The sequence below is a fragment of the Raphanus sativus genome, chromosome 1, assembly GCF_000801105.2.
Source record: "Raphanus sativus cultivar WK10039 chromosome 1, ASM80110v3, whole genome shotgun sequence".
Lineage (NCBI taxonomy): Eukaryota > Viridiplantae > Streptophyta > Magnoliopsida > Brassicales > Brassicaceae > Raphanus > Raphanus sativus.
In genome coordinates this window covers 22,979,957-22,998,818 of record NC_079511.1, presented here as the reverse complement: position 1 = coordinate 22,998,818, position 18,862 = coordinate 22,979,957, and the positions used below count along the sequence as shown (strand labels likewise).

The 18,862-nt window shown below is 32.0% G+C and overlaps 1 protein-coding gene across 1 annotated transcript; it reads left to right on the top strand.

Moving 5' to 3' along the window:
• Nucleotides 1–11,562: 11,562 nt before the first annotated feature.
• Nucleotides 11,563–18,402, top strand: LOC108805422 (alanine--tRNA ligase). Its single transcript, XM_018577471.2, has 23 exons — nucleotides 11,563–11,861; nucleotides 12,198–12,436; nucleotides 12,710–12,850; nucleotides 13,120–13,266; nucleotides 13,448–13,600; nucleotides 13,931–14,060; nucleotides 14,280–14,376; nucleotides 14,542–14,662; nucleotides 14,869–14,928; nucleotides 15,027–15,077; nucleotides 15,149–15,244; nucleotides 15,364–15,465; nucleotides 15,594–15,716; nucleotides 16,043–16,186; nucleotides 16,272–16,343; nucleotides 16,434–16,509; nucleotides 16,592–16,734; nucleotides 16,821–16,929; nucleotides 17,015–17,202; nucleotides 17,298–17,387; nucleotides 17,508–17,690; nucleotides 17,770–17,949; nucleotides 18,062–18,402. Exons 1-23 carry the CDS (start codon nucleotides 11,582–11,584, stop codon nucleotides 18,131–18,133), a joined length of 2,997 nt encoding a protein of 998 aa, XP_018432973.2. The 5' UTR covers nucleotides 11,563–11,581; the 3' UTR covers nucleotides 18,134–18,402.
• Nucleotides 18,403–18,862: the final 460 nt, after the last annotated feature.

The following is an 18,862-nucleotide window of genomic DNA, read 5'->3' as shown; positions in this document are numbered from 1 at the left end:
TATGTTATTTTTATTTTATATTATTTATGTTGTTTAAGTATGTTATGCATTTTATGTCAAATTATTAAATAATAAAATATCTTATTTTCATGTTATTTTTTCATTTTAAAATATTATTTAAGTAAGAAATAAGAACATTAAAGATTTAAAGGACTATTTTATAAATAAAAAAAGTTCAACTCCAAAATGGAGTGGGGTTGGAGAGGATTTTACTCCAAAATGATGTTTGGAGTAGAAAATGGAGTAGGGTTGGAGATGCCCTTAAGTAGTATTTATCCAGTGAATAATGCAAGTGTTGTAACTAGAATCACTTGAAAGAAAAAATTGATGAGGTGACTAACAGAAAATGTAACAAAAAACATAAAATTTCATAACAAAAAAACATAGAATTAACATTTTCTTATTGGAATTTTATATATTTTCAAAGTTTCAAATGAGAACCGTAGATGGTATGAATGTATTTCTTTATTATATTTGTTTTACGAATAAATTATTTTGTATGTCGTTGATGTTATGATTTTATTAAATATTGTATATATATATATGGTATTATAATTTATGTTTAAGATATAAAATAATAAAATATAGATAAACACATGTAAGTAGTTTTTATAGATATTCTGCAAATAACTTTTATGCAAACTACTTTTTTATATCTACAAAGTTTTATCTACTTTTACAGAAAAAAACTTAAAAATATATACTATTATTTTTAAATAATTATATCATCCATTTAAAATAATATCATATATATTATTTTCAATTGATTTTTAAGTCTATTATCACTATAAGAAGGAGATGATGACATAAATTATTAAAAAAATATGTGATATAGCTAATTTTCACTATACATCAATACAAAAAGATATATGAAATTATTATTTCAAAAAAACAAAATAAATTTATTTATTTAAACTAGATGTCAGTGTAGATAGTTTTTTTTTATAATGTTTGCATAAAAAGCAGGAAAACATCTAGTAGATTATTAAATAACTATCACATTTTAATAAAAAAGTAACTAATGTAATATAACATTTTACAAAACATTTTCTCATAAAGACATTCTTTCTATTTTTTAAATTTTTCTTATTTAATAGATGATTTAAATTACTTTTTATTGATCAGGTAAGTTGCTATAGCTGCAGCTTCCGCCTAGAAGCTTTCACTCGAACTAGATTGGTTTAACAAGCATCACACTTTTCTCATAATTGTTTGATTCATATGCTCTGCAACATCATTCTATTGTGGCATATAACTACACGTCTTGTGCCTCTGAATTCCATTCTTCTTGCAGAATGTGTCGAACTCCTTGTTACAGAACTCAAGACCATTGTCTGTTCTGAGACACTTGACCTTATGATTCACTTAATTCTCAACCAATGTCTTCCATTCACATAAACTTTCAAAGGCTTTATATTTTGCTTTTAAGAAATATAGCCAGACCGTATGAGAGCAGTCGTCGATGGTTGACAAGAAGTAGCGCTTCTTTAATATGGATGGATGTACGTTAGGAGACCCCCAAAGGTCGGCGTGTACATACCCAAGCACCTTGTCCGTATCATGCTTTGCGATTGAGAAGCTTACATGCTTGATTTTCCCATCACAAAATCTTCACAAAAATCATGAGTATTGATCTCCTTCTTCGTTAGTATCTCCTTACTAACTAAGATCTTCAGTTTTTCTCACTAATGTAGCCCAATCTGTTGTGCCACAACCCAGTGATATTTCCCTTTGGCTCTGGAACTTCTACATGGTGAACTTAGCTTGTCACAGTCTCACATTCGAGGATATACAATCCGTTTATCAGATTTCCTCTCAACCCCAGCCTTCCATTCTTGTAAAACATGAGTATACCATCTCTACCATTGTGTTGAACCCGAGTCTGTCAAGTGTTCCTATAGAAATCAAGTTTCTTCTCAGGTTTGGAATATATCTGACATTGTTGAACACGAAAATTGAGTCTCCATAAGTCATCAACTTAACAGAACCAATTCCCTTAGCCTCCACCAAATGATTATCTCCAAGTAGAATCTGATTTCCGTTTATCTCTGTAAAGGTATCAAACCAGTCTCTTCTTGACGTCATATGGTAAGTACACCCTGAATCAATAACCCAATTATTCCTTGGATTTAGATCAGAGACATTCAATGCGTCAAAATATTGAAGCTTCTTTATAATAACACCTACTTCAGCTTGTTCCTCCCTGTCAAACTTATTCTTTAGAGTGTAACAATCCTTTGTAAGGTGAACCTCCTTCTTACAGTGCCAACACACCACTTTAGATCTCGACTTTGATCTACCACTTTAGATCATGACTAATCCTTCTCCAGCTTTTTACTTCTTCAACCACTGTGTTTCAACTCTCTTTCTTTATCACGAGCTGTCACAATAACAGCCTTCAGCGTTACAGTGTCCTTTGCATACTTCAAAGTCTCCTCCAGATGGTTGTATCGAGATGGCAAAGAACACAGAAGTAATATGGCTTGCACCTCATCTGTTACCATGACTCCAACGCTGCTCAAATCAGTCACTAGCTTTAGGAAGTCATCAATGTTTGAATCTAACAAATGTAGTATCAGTCATCTTAAAGTTATAAAACTTTAACTGCAGGAAAATCTTGTTCGGCAGAGATTTAGACATGTATAGCCTCTCCAACAGTGACCGCATAGCTGCTGTTATTGTGCAGTGGCTAATTTTCTGTAGAACACGGCCACCAATGTTCAGAACAATCAGATTCATGGCTTTCTTTGATTTTTCAACCTTCGAGTGATCAATATCAGCTGGTATTGGAACAACTGCTTTCCCCTCCATCATTTGATCATCTTCCTCCTTCAGTTTATATTTCGCAGGTTTTCGAAGTAGTTTCTCATCCTTGAGAATTTCCTTTAAACCCAAGTAACCAAGATGATGTGAATCTTCCACAACATAAACTCGCCAGACCCATCAAACCAATCAACTTCAACACACGTTTAGGTTTGTTCATTTCGGTTTGTTTGTTAATCGTATCTCTCTATATCTAGTTTAACACGGAAATAACAAGCAAGCAAAGAGAAAAAAGACATAGAGCATTTTAACTAGTTTAGAGTCTCGATTTAAGCCACTCTAACGTCTGGGTCAGAAGATTCCGACAATCCACTATATGTTCCACCTCACCACCGAGCTTAGACACAATCACATTTTAGCTCAATGATGTAAAGAAAAAAGAAAAGATACAAAGTTGTTTTCAAGTCAATCCGACTTCGAGCTTATATATAACTAGATTTTGACCCGCCCTTAAAAAGGGCGGGTATATTTTTTGTTGGAAAAATTATTTTACGTAATAAAAGTTATGGTTTTTGATAAATTATATATTTTAACTTTTTATGACTTATTTTTTATTATTTAAATATGATTAAATTTTTGAAGACTCTAGATAATTCTAATCTGTAATATGATTTTATTTATTGAATCCAAAGTTAAACTTATTTGCACTGATTTTTTTAACTTAAATAAAATATTTTATATCTTCAACACTCTCTGTATTGAAAAAATTATTTGTGCGTTTCAAAACATTTTCTATAATTTTATTAAATTTAGTTTATGTGATTTAGTTTTTATTTTTTTAAGAAGTTGAGATAATTCAAACCCGTATTATGATTTTGTTGACTTAATCATTTGTTATTTTAACTTGATTTTATTTTGAGGTTTCATTTAATAAATTCTTTCAAATAATTAATAACATGAAAGATTTTTTAGAAAGATATGACGTAAATATTTAAGAAATATTTTCTTAAAAAGCTAAGAACTGAATTATTAAATACTCTTTAATGTAATTGCAAAATAATGACTTTTTATAGGTGGCAAATACTGCCGGCAAAAATGTACATCAATATTTGTAATTAATTGGAAAAGTCAGGGCCATATTTATAAGAATTATTCTGCTTTAATAGTATAGATGTTCATGTCTAACTAATTTTATAAATTGATAGAAATACTGTTTATTTAATAAAATAATAATTTAAATAAAAAATAAAAATGTGTTACATTTATTGTCACTTAATTTTTCATTTAATATAATTATTTTATTTATAAAAGTATGGCTTTAAATAATGTTTTTGGTTACATTATTTTCCACCGGTTGAAACTAAAATATTTTTTTTACTAAATCGAACATTTAACCATATATAAAACTTAGTTATTTACATTTTTGATTTTATAATTCGCACAAAATCTATATTGATTAACTAATAAATAAAATTTGCACTATTATTATGGTAATATATTTAATGATGTGTATTATCGTTAAGGTAATATAATTAATAAAATTATTAAGCTAACTGAAATATGGAAATACAATTAATGTAGTAGTACTATTCATGTTTCCAAACAACTTTCATTTAGAATATTATACTTGTTTTCAAACATCTCTAAAATGTACTTCAACTTTAATAATATAGATGTTCCTAGGGTAATTCCTAACCCTAACATAATATATCTCTTTCATTTTATCCAATAGGAATGTTTCCTATTCCTAATGTCTTTTAATTTTGGACCAATCATATCCAACACCTATGGTCCTCAACCATTTTTTAGTTTCAAGTGACACGTCTCTATTGCTGATTTTATCATTTTTCAGAAGTCTTTTTTGGGGGTTGCCTGCCTAAAACCCCCTATAGATACATAGACCCTACTTATTCCCCCCTAAACTACGAAGCTCTTTACTAACCCACCTAAACATATACTTTCTCTTCATATATCTCCCTAATCTTTTTTAATCCCCCTCTCTAATCAATTTCAAAATCAAAATCAGAAATAAATTAATTGTGTTTTGTAGACTGCAATTGCCCATTAAAAAGAACCCGAACCGGAATAGAAAACCCGACCTGAATTAATAAAAAAAAATGAAATCGAATTGGGCTAAATTAAAAGCTCTGTTTTTTTTGATCAAAAAATCTCTGTTGTTCTGAACCAGAATAACAGACGACGACACACTCAGAGAGAGACCACTAGGAACGACGAGAGAGAGGAGTCACAGAGAGAGAACCTTGATTAAATACTCCAAGAGGAGAAGAATAAAGAAGGATAGCTTAGAAGAAGCTAAAGAAGAATGAAGAATAAGAAGAAGCTTGGAGCGGAAGCAACAGAGGAAGAAGAAGAAGGCAACCAACATGTGCAACATGGACAACAAGAAGTCAACGACAAAGATTGTTTGTGTAACCACAAGTTGCATAATAAGAAGAAGAACAAGAATTGGTGTTAGTTTGGTTAAAAGCTAACCAAGTCAAGTTGTTGGGAAATAGATGTTAAGAGTTGTTAGAGTTGTTGATGTCTAGGATAAGCATTGCTTGTAAGAATATTCTAGAAGAGAGTTGAGTAAAGAGAGTTGAGTGTCTGTGCTTGTGTGATGATACAGAAGTAGAAACTAGGGGTGGGCACTTCGGTTATTTTATCGGTTCGGTTCGGGTTCGGTTCGGTTTGGTTAATTCGGTTCAATGATTTATCCAACCAAAGTAAACCATAGTTAGTTCGGTTTGGATCGGTTTCGGTTCGGTTTGAACTCAGTTCTGTTTGAATTCGGTTCGGTTTTAAAACACAAACGCATGGTTATAAAATCATCGTGTTGACGATTATAAAAAACTAAATTATGTTGACTAAATTCAATATAAAACCGAAAAAAACTTTTAGAAACACAAAACATTTATAAGAGCACAATCAAATCAAAGTTAACTATAATAAATAGAAAATTAAAAAAAACATCGTTAATAATACCTCTACAAAATAAACTATGTAAACTAAATATAATGTAAAACTGAAACAAAAACTTTAACAAATTATAAACATCAAACAAAAATTAACTAAAGTAAATAGAAAACTAAAAAAAAATCCTTAATAAAATTAACAATAACTTTAGTCTTAGCATTTTAGTATATTGTATATTGCTAATATGCACATTGGTTATGGGTTCGGTTTAGTTTGGTTCGGTTCAACGTGGTTCGGTTCGGATCGGATTCGGTTCGGTTGATTCGGGTTAGGAAAATCTTAAACCTAACTATTTGATAATAGACTTTGGTTCGGTTCAAATAGATTTCGGTTCGGTTGGTTTGGTTCGGTCGGTTCGGTTCGGTTTTTTTGCCCACCCCTAGTAGAAACAGAGAGAGTGAGAGTACAAAAACAGAGAGAGGAAGTGAGGCTGGCCGTAAGAGAAGTGTGGAGAGGCCAAACAAAACGTCAACAACGAGGAACAGAGAGAGAGAGAGACGACGAGGAACAGAGTGAGAGAGAGACGACGAGGTACAGAGAGAGAGAGAGAGACAACGAGGCACAGAGAGAGAGACAAGGAGGAACAGAGAGAGAGAGACGAGGAGGAACATAGAGACAGATGTTACAAAACCGTTCAAGATGGAGAAATATAGCCGCTTCATCGTTTTTTAATGTCTCTCTCTCCTCTGCATCTTCATTCCTCACTGTCTCTCTCTCCTCTGCATTCTCTTCTCTCAATTCTGTCTCTCTGTTGTAAGCAAAAAAAAATTATGTCTCTCTCTCTTTGTCATCTTCTTCGTCTCTCTCTCTCTTTCTCTTCGTTTCTGTTCCCGTGACTCTCTCTCTCTCTCTTCGTTTCTGTTCACGTGACTCTCTCTTTCTGGTTGTTTCTTTGACGTGAAGAAAATAGAATAAACCCTAAATCCTAAGTCCAACAGGGATCGATAATTTTATAAAATTTGGGTCGAATTTTTTTTTTAATATTGGGTCGGGTTAATATCGATTGGGCAATCACTATTTCTTAAACGCTGTTTTGTTTCATCAATCACGATTTAGGAATTCAATTAGAGAGGGGGGTTTACAAAGATTAGGGGGATATACAAAGAAAAAGTATATGTTTGGGTGGGTTAGTAAAGAGCTTCGTAGTTTAGGGGGGAATAAGTAGGGTCTATGTATCTCTAGGGGGTTTTAGGCATGCAACCCTTTTTTTGGTTAATCTTTATCCTCAAACAAGTTGTAAATTAAAATTTGCTTCTAAAGTCATGAACATTTTTTTGTTTTTTTTTTTTATTATTTTTAAGGAGTGGTTAACATGAAACCAATGACTTCACAAGCATTCACATATTATTGGACAATATGAATATAGTACCTTATTCTCTTGACTAATAGTGGTTCATGAACTTCCTGTTAAATATAGTAAACTAACCCCAACTAACTTCAACGGACACACTCACACAAGTAGTTTTTTCTTTGAAATTTTCTAGAAATGTTTAAAAAAAAGTTTAGACAGAATAAGTTACTAGTTGAATGATTCTGTATAATTATACCAGCGGCGACGAAGTCACGACATGTACACACATCAACTTATAATGTTACAGATTTTTACTAGTCTATTATATTAAAACAGAAGTCATTACTTTTTTATGTGTAATTTTTTATGTTGGACCATCTCTAGAAAGTTTGTTAAATATATATTTTTGTTATCCTAATAATATCCTACTTTAACTACACTGAATAATTGATTTCCTACCGATGCTTCATATGAGAACAGTTCTATAGTACTTAAGAAACACAAGATTATGATTGCATTATCATAACGATATTGTTTTTTTTGCTAAAGTATCATAACGATATTGTTAAAATTTAACATATATAGCTAGATTCATATGTAGATAAATAAGTTTACTTAGCTTAAACCAAACCTATGCTAACCACCAAAACTAAATTATATTATCATAGTTTTATTCATTTTTAAGTATGGATTAAGCCCTTATTTTACCAAACTATATTTCTGTAGTTTATACGAGAATTTTGAAATAGACCATTATCACAACTGCATTGTTTATTAAGATGTTCTAAAATTGCATTCTGCATAAAAATCTTGATGATTCTAACAACTATTTAACTGAAACCCTATAATTCATTTTACTAACCACTCTTCATTTAAAATATCTGTAATTTTTTTTATCTTGGTCACTCTAGCAACTTTAATAAATCCTAATTCTTGTATCTTTATATTTTAAGATATACCTCTTACAAATATTACATAATTACTTTTTTGAAATAACTAAATTAATTAGGATTAATGGTGTGTCTCACTTTTTAATAAATTTTAAGTTAATTTCTTTATTTATAAATACAGATAAATAACTAAAAATAGAATAATTTTATAAAAACCATATATAACTATAATAGGATTAATCGGGTTGTTCTATCAAATTTATTAAATTACTGGGTAACCCTGCATTATTTTCATAAATATTAAATAATATTCATTTTAACTAATATTAATTTGGTATAAAAATATTATATAAAACAAAATAGTACAATATATAATATATTTAAAATTATATATATATGTATATTAAAATTGGTAATCATATATATAATCATAATATACATACAAACATAATAGAAATTAGTTTAATTTTAGGGATAATTTGAAAAATATCCTATTTATGATTTTAAATTTGAAGAATACACTTTGCTTTTATCTTTTTGTAAACTACACTTTTTTATATGTGAAAAGTCATTTATATCCAGATTTTCTTTTATATTAAGAATTAAAAACAGAATTGAAACAATAAGTTATTTATGTTTTGAGATAAACATGATTATGATACTAATCACTATATGCTTTTTGGATGAATGTATATTTGGTTGTTCGTGTATTGGAGTTTTTTCAAAACTAAGTATGATCGAGAATGATGACCAAAAAATAATATAATCGACAACTTAGTTGAATCACAAATCCTTTGGATCATAAACCTTATAAACCAGAATTTGCACAAATGCCTATTGTTCATTCTTATAGTTTGAAAATGTTAATATTTTATAATTCTAAAAATGGTGAAAACAAACGTTGTTACTGTTCGGTGTTCATGTGCAAGCATTTTAGTACATAATATATGTTCAATTATTTATCTCATTAATACTACATAATATATGTTCAATTGTTTATCTCATTAATACGTTGTGGTTATTTTGGTTCATGTTTGTGTTGGTTTGCTTGTATACTTATATTTCGGAGTCCTGTTTCCGTGTATAAACACATATCTTCTGTTTTTCGTGAATAAAACAAAGATCTTTCTTGTTTCATTAGATGTGCAGTTTAGACAATACTAATTGTTCATTGTCATTTATTTTCCTAGTGTATTACTGCATGTTGATTATTGAAAAAGTCAAGAAGATCATTTATGTATAACCAAAACCCGTCCGTTTTTAGTTCTATGTATAGTTTTGATCAAAAACATAGTATCCTACAATAAATTAACAAAATTAAGATACATTATCATTTTCAACAGATCCAGCATACAAAGTCAGTTTCTCTAAATTTCTAAGCATGTAGTTGATGTTTTTTTTTTGTAACTGGACGTAGTTGATGTTTGCCATTGAAAGAGACGATGTCGGTGATATTAGAAACGAAAATATACAATAATTTTAAATTGTTAATATTGGATAGTTTAGTAAATTAACATATGGAAAGTGTAGTTTTCAAAAAAGTTAAATAATGGTATAGTTTTCAAATTGGAATCTCACATGGATGTATTTTTCCAAATTTTCCCTTAATTTTATCTTCTACACCAAAAGAAAACTATTAACTCCTCTCAAATTCTAATTTCGGAAAATATATTTCGATACAAAGTAAAAAAAAAAGAAAACAAACAAATAATTGAAAATATCATGTATCAATAAAACGTTAATAAACTATATAATGCATTTATACCAAAAATAAAAATGATAACACATTTCAATAAACAAGATTTTATATCTATAAACAAAACATATTAAATAGAACCAAACTTAATACAATTTCAAAAGTAATTATTCATTTTTAAAGCAAAGGTCAAAAAAGAATAAGCTTAAATGTAAATTAATAGTTAAAACATACAAATTATTAACAAAATAATAAATCAATAAAATAAAAAATTTCTCAGAGAAAATATGTCATTTTTCTTGGTTTAAATGTTATTGTGATAAATATCACATGTTTCATGCCAATTTAAACTAAAACTATGGTTCAAAAAATCAGTTTAAAATATATTATTTCCTGATTTTCTATTTACATTCAAATCAACGATATTCTAAATCTAGGAACCGTTTCATCTATAAATAACCCAGCCCATTTTAATTTAAGTCAAACCCATTTTTAGTTTGTAAGGTTTAAATTAAATGACATAAAATCAGGTTTCAAATATATACATTCAAGTACAACATATTAAAAATATCAATGTTATTTATTTGATATTGAATAGTCTGTTCTCATATTTATGAATAACTAATACAAAATGTTTGTATTTAATGTATATTAGTAATGTTAAATTGCATTAAAATTTGTATATATTGGTAAAATTTAAAATTATTTATTCTTATCACTTATAATTTTAAATAGTTTATCTGCATATACATAATTTATTTTAATAATATATTAATTAAATACAAAGTAATTTACATATTTGTTGAAATAGATATGTTTTAAATCGTCTTATATTTATACTCAAAACTAAAAAAATATATTAAGACATTATAAATACGAATGATGGCGTGAAATTGATTTTAGGATGATAAACATGTAAACTATAAAATATTAAAATGAAAAAAATATATATTTATTGAAAATGTGGTTAATGTTAAGATTATTATTGTAAAAATAAAATTTTGATATACATTTAGATGAAGACAAACAACCGCACGGTTGTGCGGGTCGAAACCTAGTTTCAATTTTAAAATAATGAAAAACCATGTTTTTACAAACATTTCTTTTTTTTTTTGGATCAAAAATACAAACATTTCTTGTAAACAAATACAGTACATTTTAGTGTTTTTTTTGTAACAGTACACTAGATTTTGATCCGCGCTTTTGAAGCGCGGGATATTTTACGACGAAAAATCTCACTAATAATTTAACAAATATTTTGGTAATTTTTAAAGAGTGTGTATTTAAAATATTTTTTCATTTAAATCAGTATTTTTAAATTCAACCCGATTATGATTATACCGGTTAATACGGAGATCTGACAATTCAATTTATGTTTTTAAAATATTCATATTAAAAAATCACTAAAACCCGAGACTAACCGATTGAACTGATGGATGACCGATATGTAATCTAATTGGATTTAAATTGTAATAGTTTCATAATTTGTAATCTTATAATCGAAATTTTAAAGTTCACTATTTTGCAATTTATGAAATTATGACGTTTCTACAAAATTTTACAGAGAAAATGATAGATATAAAATAATTAAGATTAATTATTGTATTATTTGGAAACATTGATGGTAGTATAAAAATATATTGTTTGAAAACATTGATAGTAGTATATAGAAATAAGTATATTGTTTGGAAACACTGATAATAGTATAAAGAAATAAGTATATTGTTTGGAAACATGGATAGTAGTATAAAGAAAAGAACATTAGTGATTAAATGTATGTTTAACTATAAAGTATAAAAGTGTATTTAATTTAAAAACTTACAAAATAAATGTTAGGTCCAACAGAATGTTTCTGTTTTAATAAGATAGATTTTAGTGTTTAATTTAATAATATGTGAAGGAAAAGGAATCGGATAATATAACAAATCTAACGGCAGAGAGTAGGAGAGAGAAATAGGTGTTTGAATGAGATTAAACAGCGCCGCTCTTCATCTTCTTCTCAAATCCTCCTCTCCTCCTAGGGTTTTCTCTTCCACTCTCCGCCGCCCTTTTCTCTCTCACCTCCGCTTCTCTTCCTCCGCCGCAGTCATGCCTGGTTCCGAACCATCGTCGGAGGTTATTCAATGGCCTGCCAAGACCGTCAGGGATACGTATCTCGATTTCTTCAAAGGGAAAGGTCACAAGTTCTGGCCGTCAAGCCCCGTTGTTCCCCACAACGATCCCACTCTCCTCTTCGCTAACGCAGGTACGTAACTAAACTTCCAATCGCCAGGTTTTATCGAATCAGATTAATCTCGTATTCTAAAACTGTGGAGTTGACTAGATTGCTTGATTCATTGTTTTCGAAGCTTTGTGATCTAATTGATTTAAGAGTTTGTAGATTAGAAGATTCATCATGTTCTTGATTCTTAGCTCTGTGTATGTTTATTCACTGTTATCGAAGCTTTTGGATCTATTCACTCTCAATTGATTAAGAGTTTGTAGTGTGGAAGAGTTATATACTATCTCTCAGATGTGCTGTTATTGATTCGTAACTCTTGTGTATGTTAATTTCATTTCTCTGTTTTTTTTTTTGCAAAAGGGATGAACCAGTACAAGCCTATATTTCTGGGAACGGCTGATCCGAATACGGAGCTTAGCAAGTTAACTCGGGCGTGTAACACACAGAAGTGTATTCGTGCTGGTGGGAAGCATAATGATCTTGACGATGTGGGGAAAGATACTTACCATCACACCTTCTTTGAGATGCTCGGTAACTGGTCATTTGGTGATTATTTCAAGAAAGAAGCTATTGAGTGGGGATGGGAGCTCTTGACTAAGGTAATTTTAACAACCGGGGTCTTGTTTTGAATTGCGCTATGGTTCAAAAAGTAGGTCTTTTCGTCCAGCACATGTAGAAAATGGGAGTTATATTTGTTTACGTCTTATGGGTTCCAGTGAAGTATTGTCTCTCTCTCTCTCATGCGACAGTATGTCACAGTCTGGTCAAGTGTTTCTTTTCTTTTGATTGGGTTGTATATTTAGATTGAGTTCCCTTGCAACAGTATGTCTACATGTTGTGTTAAGTGATTCCTTCTATTGTTTATGCCTCAGGTTTATGGACTACCAACTGATCGAATTTATGCTACCTATTTTGGCGGGGATGAGAAAGCTGGCCTTCAACCTGATAATGAGGCTCGAGATATATGGCTGCAGTTTCTTCCACCTGGACGTGTGCTGCCTTTTGGTTGCAAAGTATGTTTGCTTTACTACTCCTGTTTAAGACAAATCGTTTTAAATGAAATCTGCTACTTCTTGAGTCTCTCATTCCATAGGTTTCTTCAGAAGTGTGAGCGTTTTTCTGTATATATCGACTCATTGCTTTGTCAATGATAACTACTTTCAAGTTTAAGCTTGAGTGCATTTTGTAGTTGAATACGCATTGGTGATTTCCAGTGAAAAACTTTATACCAAATGTAAATTAAGAATTTCCTTTTACATTTAATTTTTGGTGACACTTGCAGGACAACTTCTGGGAAATGGGAGACACCGGTCCGTGTGGACCCTGTACTGAGATACACTATGATCGTGTTGGCAACCGTGATGCTGCATCATTAGTTAATAATGACGATCCAACATGTTTGGAAATTTGGAATCTTGTGTTTATTCAGGTGAGCCCTCTCTTTCCAGATTTGTATTAGTTCCATTTTAGTACTGTTCATCTAGGTATCGCGGTTGTGTACTGAAACTCTACATTATGCATCTATGTGCATTGTTCTTACTTCTCTAGCTTTGCTATTATATCCTCATTTGTTTCTCTAACACAGCCTATTACGTATATTTTCAAAACAGTTCAACAGAGAGAGTGATGGCTCACTAAAACCTCTCCCTGCTAAGCATGTCGATACAGGAATGGGTTTTGAGAGATTAACTTCTGTTCTTCAGAACAAAATGAGCAACTACGATACAGATGTGTTCATGCCTATCTTTCATGACATCCAGAAGGTAATTTGTATAACCTTAAGGTTTTGTGACATTGTGTTAACATATCGAGTTACTGTTCCGTGGCTCTTCTTAGGATGCTTTTGTCGACTTATCTTTTACTATCATCATAATTGTTTATTTGTCAAATGGATTATGGGTCTTAGTAATTCTATGAATTCTACTCTTAGCCTATTTGATTTATGGGAGGTTAAAACGACAAATTATTTCCTTGTTTAGCTGTGTTTTTTTTTCATTTATTTTTCTCACTAAGAGAAGCCAAACATAGTTCTGATTAGTCCTTTTACTCTAGTTGCAGTGAATATTAACTTGAGGTGTTTATTCTTTCATTAGGCCACAGGAGCTAGGCCATATTCTGGCAAAGTTGGTGCGGAAGATGTCGACAGAGTTGACATGGCTTATAGAGTGGTTGCGGATCATATTAGGACGCTGTCATTTGCTATCGCTGATGGATCTCGTCCTGGTACGTCCATGAGTTCTTGTTTCATTTTGTGCAAACATCTTATTATTCGATCATTTGTTTGAGTTGATATGTCTTACTGTTCAACAAAAATAGTTTTTGGTCCATTTATTCTAAGTTGAATATGATGGGTTTGTGATTTTTCTTCCTCAGTCACCTATTGTGGTAGTCTATTCTTTCTTGATTGTTAACAAATACCATCTGATGTACACTCTCTTGCAGGTAATGAGGGCCGTGAGTATGTTCTGAGGCGTATTCTTCGCAGAGCAGTTCGCTATGGAAAGGAAATCCTTAAAGCTGAAGAAGGGTTTTTCAACGGGTAGGAAATTACACTTTATTGTCGTTGCATGGGTTGTCTCAATATTATTTCTTTGGTGCATGGGTTTAATTTTATGTTACACCTTTGTAAATGCAGCATATGTTTCCATACGCATCTTAGATTCGTCGGTGTTTGACACTAATCAGTTTGCGCTTGAACCTGCAGATTAGTCAGTTCTGTTATTCGAGTTATGGGTGATACCTTTACAGAATTGAAAGAACATGAAAAAAAGATCACAGAGATAATAAAAGAAGAGGAAGCAAGCTTTTGCAAGACCTTGGCGAAGGTGAGGACTGGCTCACCAATTCGCAGCTCAATATCAGTGACACCTTTTTGTATATATTGTTTCCAATTTCACCATCATTCATCATACCATTATCTAAAGGAGTAATTTTCTGAATGATGAATTGGTTTGCCATGTGGAACCTTATATTGTCACATATTGGTGGGTAGACAAAACATTTAGATTGATTATATAAATTTTCGTCGTAGGGAATTGAGAAATTTCAGAAAGCTGGACAGGCAGTTCAGGGGAATACACTGAGTGGAGAGGTACATATCTAACTATATTTGTGTTGTATTTTAGATGTTGCAGTACTTCCACTGTTAAGTTTGAATTTCCATCTGAACATACCGTCTTCTCTTTGCAGGATGCTTTTGTCTTATGGGATACTTTTGGGTTCCCATTAGACCTTACTCAGGTACTTAGGTCATTCATACTTATATCTGAAAGTGTATATGTTTCTTTGTAATTTTCATTCTCGGGTTTCAGTTGATGGCTGAAGAAAGAGGGTTGCTGGTTGATGTTGATGGTTTCAACAAAGCCATGGAAGAGGCGAGGGAAAGATCTAGAAGTGCCCAGAATAAGGTGTTTCAACTTTTCTTTTCTTGTTCTTTTTGATGTTAAAATTGCGTGGGACTATGGTCAAAGTTTGAATTTTATGTCAATTGTCCATTGACTGATCTTCTGATGTCAATTTTTGGTAGCAAGCTGGTGGCTCCATTGTTATGGATGCTGATGCTACATCGAAATTGCACAAGGCTGGTGTGTTAGCAACAGATGATTCTTTCAAATACATTTGGTTCAAGGTTTGTCCTATTTATTCCAGAAAATTGGAGTGTTGCGCTTTTATGTTGGGTAGAAAGAAAGAGTAGCAAATAGATTTGCCTTCAAATAAGCCTATACTGAGCAAATGTCCCACGAATTTTTGCAACAGGATCACGAGAGTGAAGTAAAAGCTATCTACACTGGCTCTGCTTTTCTGGAAAGTTCAACTGCTGGCGATAATGTGGGACTGGTATTGACGTCTTCTAGTTTCTATGCTGAGCAGGGTGGTCAGGTGATACATTTTATTTGATATGTAATTTAGTTTTTTGACTAATTTTAATTTCTGATCATATGAGTTATGGCATGAGACTGCAGTATTCAGTATTTTCATTTTGGATATATATATATACCTGGCAGGAACCCCATGAACACTATCATAGTAGAACTGCATTGTTTGAACTTACGTATCGATTGGCACAATTTTGCAAACGAATTTCTATAGAATGTTAACAGCTGCATGTATTTTAGATTTCATATTTAGGCATTAGGTCTAGCTGGTGATACAATTCCCTATATGTATGTAAAAGTTGTGTCACAAACATTTTGCTCTGGTAATAGATTTTCGACACGGGACTTATTGAAGGCTCGTTTGGTACATTCAACGTATGTAATGTCCAAATATTTGGAGGCTTTGTTCTTCATATTGGTTATCTCTCTAAAAAAACTGGAGTGGTATCTGTGGGGGATACAGTGACTTGCAAGGTATCGCTCTACAGCATATAGTGTTTGACTCATTCAGCAGCGTATTTTGTGTTACCTGAATTCATATCGTTTTCTATGTGTGTAGGTTGATTATGAGAGACGTAAACTCATCGCTCCTAATCATACTTGTACGCATATGTTAAATTTCGCCCTGAAGGTATAGTTTTTCTACAGCTTAAGTTACCTAAACGGTAATTTACTTCTATTTTATTTGTATCTCAAAGCATTTTATTTGGCATGATTTAAGGAAGTGCTCGGGGATCATATAGATCAGAAGGGATCAATAGTTCTTCCTGAAAAACTGCGTTTTGATTTTTCCCACGGTATATTCTTCAATAAGTCATTTTCAACTTTGATATGGATAGTCTCTTATGATTGTCTAACGGTTTACATAATTTCGAGTAGGCAAGCCGGTTGATCCTGAAGATTTGAGAAAGATCGAAGCCATAGTTAATAAACAGATCAAAGATGAATTGGAAGTATTTTCTAAGGAATCAGTACTTTCTGAAGCCAAGCGAATCAAAGGTCTAAGAGCAGTGTTTGGTGAAGTAAGCGGTCCATTAATTCTCTTGCAATGCGTTTTTAATTGGGTTTCTGAGAACTGCTAAAGGATTTTTCCTTCTTCTGTTTTTAGGTCTATCCTGATCCTGTCAGAGTAGTGTCCATTGGGAGACGGGTCGAGGACCTCTTGGCTGATCCTGAAAACGATGAGTGGTCATCATTTTCTTCTGAGTTTTGTGGAGGTTGGTGGGGGATGGCTAGTTGGACCTAGAGGTTTTTTCTTTTCTGAACAGAGTATTGAGTGTTGTATTATTTTGGAAATTGCAGGAACACACATAACAAACACCCGTGAAGCCAAAGCGTTTGCTCTTCTATCCGAGGAGGGAATTGCGAAAGGTATTCGTAGGGTAACTGCTGTGACTACCGAATGTGCTTTTGATGCATTGAACGTGGCGTCCTCACTTGAAAAAGAAGTTGAGGATGCATCCAAAGCGGAGGGGAGTGCATTGGAAAAGGTTACCTCTCTTCTCTCTTATCCCTTCACAATCTTAAAATTATATTACCTCTTCTTCATGTCAAACCTAACGTGTTCCTTTTTGAATGTTGACAGAAAGTTGCTGCTCTGAAAAGCCGGGTAGACTCAGCAATTATGCCAGCGGCCAAAAAGGCAGATATAAGGGCCAAGATTGCTCTGCTTCAGGTAAAGCTCTTTCACCTCTACACTGAGAGGCTTTGTTCTGACAAATAGTTTGGTTAGATTCTGCGCCTAGTGTCCGGTAAAAGAAGAGTATTGAAGCGGATTTTTTTTTTTACATTGCAGAATGAAGTGAGGAAAGCTCAAAAGAAAATAGCAGAGCAGAACCTGAAGATATCAGTGAAAGTAGCAACAGAGGCGGCAGAGTCTGCAGCATCAGATGGGAAGACATTCTGCATCATCCAGCTTGATGTAGGTCTTGATGCAGCTGCCGTGCGAGAAGCTGTATCGAAAGTTATGGAAAAGAAGGTAAATCTCCATTTACTTCTACTAACTACTCTTAGAAAAGGTAAAGAAAGTTAAATAAAAGTGTTGGTGAATCTTGTAGGGAATGTCGATAATGGTGTTCAGCACAGATGAAACGACCAACAAGGCGGTTGTGTGTGCAGGAGTTCCAGCCAAATCTGATAAATTCAAGCAATTAGACGTTACTGAGTGGCTTACTACTGCACTGGGTCCTCTGAAAGGGAGATGCGGGAAAGGGAAAAGTGGTCTTGCATCTGGACAGGTATGTGTCTGGGTTTTAGGGATCATGTGCTAATGGATCTCAATCTAAGTTCCGTCGGTAAAGTATATGGACATAGATTGACTCTTGAGCATATGTTGTTGTGGTCTCTCAGGGAACGGATGCCTCTCAAGTGAACGCAGCTTTGGATCTGGCTGCATCATTTGCATCACTGAAACTCAACTGATTGATATGGAGGTGATTACAGAATCTGTGGTCTGAACAACAACCTCTACTCATTTGATACCATTGTAAACCGTTTTACTCATTTTAAGATCTATTGTTCTCATTTCTTCTGTTGAATTCGTGTGGTACTTTTTCAGTCAAAGTTAGCAATTGGTGGTACCTCTTTTCAGCCAATCCGGTTATGGTTCTACTGGTTTGGTTTTATATTTCAATAATGTATGGAACATAAAAATTTTACTCGTTTTTTGGGTTTGATATGGTTTCAGTTCAGATTTTGGTTTTCTAAAATATTTTTGAATTCTATTGTTTAATTTGAATTTTGAGGTAAGTGTCATATTTGAGAGGATGATGAGTTGTATTGAATAGTGGAAAAAGTATGTATAAGATGATTTAGATAGTTTTCATTATTGAAGTAACTTATTCTAAATAGATAAAGATAAGTTTAGGGTTAGGCTTAGACTATGACAGTATATTATGATTTATTTAAAATTTTGTAAAGCAATATAAAATTGGTTTATATATATAAATATAATTTGGATTTAGGTTCAAACACAAATCTAATAAAAACACTTTTTTTTTCTCTCTCAATGTTTCTTGCTTTGCTTCACAATCTTTTTTATCTCTTTCTTTTTCTTAAATATAAGTTTCAAATGGTTCTAAATTATAATTTTGAAAAGAAATGAGCGAGTCTAAAATTGCAGTTAAATCAAAATTATTGTTTATCGTTTAA

What these genes read in the sequence shown, in the direction of transcription:
- LOC108805422 (XM_018577471.2), top strand. Translation starts at nt 11,582, where the DNA reads ATGAGATTAAACAGCGCCGCTCTTCATCTTCTTCTCAAATCCTCCTCT. An exon ending in CGCTGATGGATCTCGTCCTG is followed by an intron (nt 14,061 to 14,279) that starts GTACGTCCATGA and finishes ACTCTCTTGCAG; the next exon opens with GTAATGAGGGCCGTGAGTAT. An exon ending in GAAGAAGGGTTTTTCAACGG is followed by an intron (nt 14,377 to 14,541) that starts GTAGGAAATTAC and finishes TTGAACCTGCAG; the next exon opens with ATTAGTCAGTTCTGTTATTC.